This window comes from Psammomys obesus, unplaced genomic scaffold, assembly GCF_907164565.1.
Source record: "Psammomys obesus unplaced genomic scaffold, mPsaObe1.curated_primary_1811, whole genome shotgun sequence".
Taxonomy (NCBI): domain Eukaryota; kingdom Metazoa; phylum Chordata; class Mammalia; order Rodentia; family Muridae; genus Psammomys; species Psammomys obesus.
The window spans coordinates 526,862-534,097 of record NW_026596381.1 but is presented as its reverse complement, the minus strand read 5'-3'; the positions used below and the strand labels follow the sequence as shown (position 1 = coordinate 534,097).

Sequence of the window (7,236 nt, the reverse complement as noted above, 5' to 3'; positions counted from 1 at the left end):
GTTCTTAGCCCAGAATAGAAAGATGATGTAGAGCTAAACCATAACGTTCTAGGAATGTATTTTCTGGAAAAGAGGACAATTCTAATTAGAAAGAATGGCTAATTTTCAAGTGAAACCAAGGTTTATAAAACAGTAAGTGGTAGTATTCAAGCAGTTTAACTACAGTCCAGTACAGTGGAGCGGGGTCACTGGAGCAGATACTGGTCTTAGCCTAGCATGCACTGCTTTTATACTGAATAAAGAAATTCTGCTTATTGGACTGGTTACCAAGGAGTTAGCAAGCAGGCTAGAAGCTGGAATCAAGAGCATATTCACACACACACACACACTTCAAATAGGGAAGGAACTAGATAGAGCTCACCTGAAGTATAAAGTGCTTAAGACTAAGCCTTGTGTAAGTTGGCATCAGCAGCTGTGGGAATGGGGCTACTAGATTCTCACTGAGGGTCAGTGACAAGAACCAAAAGGCCAAGCGGAAGATCGCATTTAGTAATGTTGCCTCTACTTCCTTGTCACACCTTATAGGGAAAATATTCTTGGAAGAGTTATTAGAATTTGAGATGATCTATTCCAACCCTTGACCTAAAGGAATAACAAGGTCTGGGGAGAGGAAAGGGCCTGGACACTAAAATTTTCACACCCAATGAAAATACTGGTAACCAGAAAAACACCAAGTAGTGTCCAAACACGTACACATAATTTTGCCAGTGTCTCAGTAACCTCAGTACCAAACAGGGCTGTCTCAGCCACTCCTCTTCAGGAATTTCATATGCACCAATAACAGTTTCAATTGCAAAGCTTTTTAAAAGCCCATTGTCCATATGTTTACATGAATCAACTGGAGAATCTATTTTCAAATGCTATAGAAAAGGCCACTCTGGTTGTACCCTATTCAAATGGGTATACTTTTCTATACCATAAACCAGATGGAGATGCTTATGTTTACTTCATTCCCAAAAGCTTTATCTTTGAGAATAATTGGTATGGACTAGAGTAGATCCTAAAACAAACAAACAAACAAACAAACAACAGATTCAGAAGGCCACTTGGATTCTTTCACATTCTTGGATTTTCCAAAACCTTTATACTAGGGCAGCAAACTCTGAAAGCCTTGTTAAGAAGGTACCACATGGGTCAGTTTTCTCTCTTCATTTTGCATCAGTCAAGATTCCTGTGATTGTCAGGATCAGACTTATGGCCATCCTTCTCTATGGCTGATCAAGCCCTTTCCTGAGTGGACCTCCCCCATTCCCACACATAAACAGAAGACACCACAGCCAGTAGCAATTATTTTGCTGAAGATTTTATTGAGGAGAATAGTACACCAGAATAGTCACGAGGTGTATTACCCTTAAGCTACCTGGGTTACCAGGTGTCTTTTGGAGGTATCACACTTTCCTAGGAAAGTCAAACACTTATTGATGCTTGAGGTAGTTAATCAACATAGGGGGGATATCCAGTAGGTCGATGGCTTGCGGCTGTTTGGCCTGGCACAGGGATCTGTGGATAACTAAACGGGCCTGGGACAGGAGTGACCGTGGAGTGGCTACAGCAATGAGAAACAGATTATGAAAATTAATTCTCAGTGTACTTATCATTTCCAAGCCTACATCTATTCTGGATGGCTATTACAACCTCAGTGTCCTTCCCCTCCTAAGGCCTGTCACAACCATCTCCCAGTGCATGCTAACAATGGGGATACACTGAGGCCTAGAGAGGAGATGCTAGGGATATCAAAATATTTAGTCTTTGGCAGATCTAAGACCAGAGATTGTATAAATGCTTTCTATATCATTTTAATAACCCTTTCACTCTTGTGAAATCTTTAACCTTTTCTCCACAAAGACCCCAGGAAAATGTTGGAGCTGCCTCTAGTTCAACCCAGAGGGAAGGACTTACATGATGATTTGGAACGCTGAGACCTATAATAAAGGAGCCTATGAAGTATTTCTGATCACCACTCACCTCGGGCTTGTAGCAGTAATTTGATGCCTTTATCATCTTTTGAAGTCAGGTCCGAAGGGAGAGATGGAAGGTAGATGTTAGCTCCAAAATCTATTAAAAGCTGAAGGTACTCTGGATCACAATTATGATGAAGGCAGATTTCAAGGAGTGTGCGAGGCTGTGGAACACGACCTAAGAGGGCCTGGTCAGTGCAGTTGTAGTCAGGATCTGCCCCATACAGCAAAAGCAGACGGAAGCAGTCGAGATGCCCATAGACTGCAGCCAAATAGAGAGGGCCAGAACATGAAGCTATATTTGATGCCCAGACTGGTAGTTTAGCTTTGACATTGGCCTCTGCACCATGTCCTAGGAGCTCCTGTAAGATGGCAAAGGCACCATCACGAGAAGCAGTGAGAACTGGAGAGCAATTGTTGTAGATGCTACCACTAGGACAGGCACCAGCTTCTAAAAGCATGCGCACACATTCCAGATGACCATGACTGACAGCAGTGAAAAGTGGTGTTTGTGCTTTGACGTCTAAGCTATCAACATCAGCACCATGTTCCAAGAGTACCTTCACACAATTCAAGTGGCCATAGGAAGCTGCCAAGCGCAAGGGCGTTCCAGGTATACCCCAGCCACTCCTGCTGTTGATGAACTGTTTATAGCGTTCTTGATGTAGAAGGTGGTCCAGAGTATTGGAGTCATTGTCATATACAGCTTGGTTGAGAGCCTGCTTCTCTCCTGTGCCAGTGTCCTCTTCCTCTTTTTCAGGCTGCAGAAGAGAGAAGATCTTGGCGATGTCCATGATATTCATTCTGATTTATTGGAATAGCACTATTCTCATTGTGAGGAAGAGGAAATTCCAGATCTGTGGGTAACAGAAAAGGGAGAGAGACTAAGTGTCCCTATCAAAAGTCTAGAATGCCAGACTCTATGTTTACTCTCTGACCTTCACCATTAGGGTACTCATCCATGGGTGTCCTGTTTCTCAATTCCAATTTTTATTTTAGGACCCAAGATGGCTGTTAAAATAGTCAGGTCATTTCACAGCTTGGTGACTTAGCATATACTGTTGTGCCTGCTCTTGAAACTCCTACTTCTGTGAAGATTTCCCTAAGTTCTTGGAATTCATTAACTTAGAATTCATTTACAAACAAACACATTCATATTTATCTATGTGCCATTAGTGAATCAAGTATATGGCAAGGACCCTACATCCGTCTGGTATTTTACCATTGCTAATAGGGCATACCTCATAGCTGGAGACTTGGGAGATGTATCTTCCTCAGTTGAAAATGTAACAGTGAGTTAGCTGAGACCTGCCAGATAGCAGGTCAATAGAACAAGAATTTTTGGTCTCAAGCTGTCATGGGTTTTCTAATAATAGTTTCAGGGTGTAAATTTGCAACTCCACCTCTTGGCATTTTAGATGAATTTCAACTTCTTCACATCTCCTCATTCATGACCAAAGAATATCCCTGTCCTGAGCTTTCTGTAACCTCCTTGCAGACTAAGACCCCATGGGATTCTGGAAAAGAAGTACCTAAGAGATGGATGCAAGGCATGGAATCACAAAGAATATAATTAAGATGAAGGCAAGTAGATGGCAGAAACAAGGGGTCTCAAGAGCAAGTTCTCTATGGCTATGAGTAGCTTCTCCCTCGCAACTACTTCAGACCCTGAGTGCCTTTGATTGCAACACCTCTTCAGAACCTTCTGCTTCTCCATCTTTTGACTTACACCATTTGCTGTTAAATAGAGTCTGGAGCTTTGACTCAAAACTTAAGTCTTTTTTTTCTCCATAATCTTTAGGTCTCAAGAAATCACCTATGGCCCAAATGATGGTCTCAACTTAAACCCTAATCAGGTCGGTCCCTCTCTAGGTTTCCTAAGTGAAGTTCTCTCACATTAGCTGTAATATCACCAGGGTAAGGCAACAGGGGTTTCAGAGCTCAGGTCTCCCTATCTTTCCATATTCTTCAGCCTAAGTCTCAGAGCCTCATACTTCTATTTGTTCACTAGCTACCCAACCCTCTTTGATAGGAGTCTCAGGCACATACTGCTTTAAAGCATATTATGAGGTGAATGGGTGAGGTCACCTTCAACTTTAGTCCTGTCCTCATCTGCCAGCATCAGCTCTGCATATGATTTGATTATTTATTCTCCTTCCTTCCTTCCTTCCTTCCTTCCTTCCTTCCTTCCTTCCTTCCTTCCTTTTTTTTTCTTTCTTTTTTTCCTTTCTTTTTGTAGTATTATGATTGAACCTAGGGCTTTTTCTTTCTTTTTGTAGTATTATGATTGAACCTAGGGCTTCATCCACTTTGCCACCCTCTGCTCACTTTGCAGACTTTTCTGAAGTACATGTCCTTATGTAATGCAGCTCAGCTTCTTAAGCAGCTGATTTTTCTCCTCAGAGTTCTTCAGTGGAATATTTATTTATACTCCCCTGTTTTCTTCTTCGTCCTCTTCATTTCAGTCTTAGAGCTTTAGCCATTACTTTTATTGTAATGATTTCTAGTCTGTCACACCACCATCCCACCCTTAGGTTTCTTTTCAGTTCCAGGCACATATTTACTGAGTTTCTACAGGTACTTATTAGTAGGACCATTACCACCATGAGATGTAATATGTCAGTCCCTTATCATCTATAAAACTAAATCTCCAAGACATATCTTAGTCCCTTACCTTTTACTATTTCATTCAATCTCATCAAGTCTAGAGACTCCTCCATATCATCTTTCCTCCTCAGCGTTTCGTACCCGTTCTAATACTTTATCTCAGACTCCAGTGTCTTTTGTCTCAATTGTTATTGTAATCCCCTAACTAGTTTTCTTTTTCAATATCTTCCTTACATTATGGCCTAAAATGATAACATAAAAATACAAGTGTGGCCTGGCATGGTAGTGTCATGAATTTACTATGTAGTACCTGTGTGGCTTAATGGCATTCTTAATCTCTCTGTGTGAACTTCTTTATCACCACACAGAATATAATGATAGTAATTAGAGTAATTGCTGAACATGGTTCACAATAGCTAATTGGATTAAGTTCCACTTTTGTTATTTTTAAAGACATCTAAGTCAGATTAAATTGGAATCTGGCACAATAGGGACAAACAGCACTCCCATAAGTCTTCCGGAACTTGAAAGAAAACATCTGATTCCTAACTGAAAAACAATAGTAAGAATCATGGAAAAGCAAGAGAGGATCAGAGTAAAGAGTTGACTGAAAAGTTAGAAAAAAATAGATTTATAAAGGAAAGACAATTTACAATTATCTCAATAGATTTTAAAAACACTTGAGACAAAGTCCAACATTCCTTTATTATAAACACTGTGAAAAGAAAATAGGAATAGAAAGAATATACTCAATATAATAGAGGCTATAAATGGCAAGACTATAGCCAATGTTTTACTAAATAGGAAAAATTTCAAAACATTTCCGCTAAAAACAGAAAGGAAACAAAGGGGTCATCTTTTACTATTTTTGATAAATATATTCCTTGAATTCTCAACTCGACCAAAGCACAAAGAAGGAACACAATTTTAAAAAAGCAGAAACCAATTTATCACTAAGGCAGAAGTCAACTTGTATTTTCAGAACATATGATGCTATACATAAGAGACTCAAAAGCATTTACAAAGAGAACTCTCAGAATTGATAAGCACTTTCAGTGAAACAGCAAGATACAATATTGACATATAAAACTCAGTAAGCTTCCTATATGCTGATAATAATCATGTTGAAAAAGAAGCCTGAAACCATCTCATTCACAATTGCTTCAAAGGATACCTTAGAAAAACACTATTGATAAAAGATTCATTTTTAGTGAAAATTTATATAACTGAATAGAAAACTGAAGAAGACAGCAGAAAATGGAAATACTGCAGATGATTATGGATTGGAAGAACTGGTATTGTGAAAATGGCCATATTACAAAAAAACAAAACAACCAAAACCAATCAACGGATTCAATTCAAAATAAAAATCAAAATTTCAACAACATTCGTCACAGAAACAAAGACAATAATCCTAAAATTCACACTGAAACACAATTGATCGCAAATAGCAAAGTAATCCTGGGTAAAACCGCCTATACTACAAGTATCAAAGGCTGATTTTAAATTGTACCCCAAAACCACAGTAATAATATCTGCACAGAACTGGCACAAAACCAGACAGAAAACCAACAGAATAGAAGACCTAGAAATAGATCCACACAACAACAGCCATCTGATTCTTAACCAAGGTGCAAAAAAGCTAAATCACAGAAAATACAACTTGTTCAACATTTGATGATGGGAAAACTAGACATATACATGCAGCAGAATGAAGCCAGATCCAGATCTCTCAACCTATGTAAAATTCATTTCAAAGTATATCAAAGACATTAATGTAAGACTTGAAACTCTCAAACTGCTAAAAGAAAAGTAAGACTAATACTTCAAGAAATTGGCATGACAATGGTTTTCCAAAAAAAGAAAATTCAATAGCACAAATTGATTATGGATTGGAAGAACTGGTATTGTGAAAATGGCCATATTACAAAAACGAAACAACCAAAACCAATCAACGGATTCAATTCAAAATAAAAATCAAAATTTCAACAACATTCGTCACAGAAACAAAGACGATAAATTCAATCACAAATTGACAAATATAATCATATAAAATTGAAAGATTTTCACAGTAAAAGAAACTATGTATAAACAGAGTTGTGATACAGCTTACAGAACCAGAAAATTGATTTGCTAGCTATACACCTAACAGTATAAAATAGGATAAAAAGAAACTTATACCACCATGTCTGGCCTTGATTATTGATTTCTATGACTATTCTCTATTTTCTGGTTAAATTTCCTCATGTGTAAACACAAATAATAGCCCATGCTTCATGTAGCTGTTAGGAGAAATAATTACTTCTATAACATTATTTTCTTTCTATACCTTCTATTTCCTCACAATGGATTTTTTGTTAACTACTTTACAGAACAAAATAGAAAAACAACTATAGTATGTATGTTGTAGTTTCTAGGATTATCGCTCCCTCTTAATAGTTTAAAAACACAGAGCTTGTGCCTTACATCAACCAGATGCATTCTACCAGAGCTCAAAATAAAATCTAGATTTCTCTACTTTCCATCTAATCCTTTCTTGGATTACAACATGAAATATACATGTACTCCTCTCCTTGTTTCATGTTTAGTTACACTGTAGCTTTTAGCTTTTGAGCATCATATTGAATCCTAAGAACTTTTGTACTGGAAGTTTCATTTACATTTCTTTTCT

The 7,236-nt window shown here is 38.1% G+C and overlaps 1 protein-coding gene across 1 annotated transcript; it reads right to left on the bottom strand.

Annotated features, from left to right (window-relative positions):
• Positions 1-1,415: 1,415 nt before the first annotated feature.
• Positions 1,416-2,791, bottom strand: Asb12 (ankyrin repeat and SOCS box containing 12). Its single transcript, XM_055597466.1, is given in 2 exon segments — positions 1,416-1,546; positions 1,966-2,791. Coding segments are annotated over 2 exon segments (957 nt in total).
• Between the last annotated feature and the right edge of the window lie 4,445 nt (positions 2,792-7,236).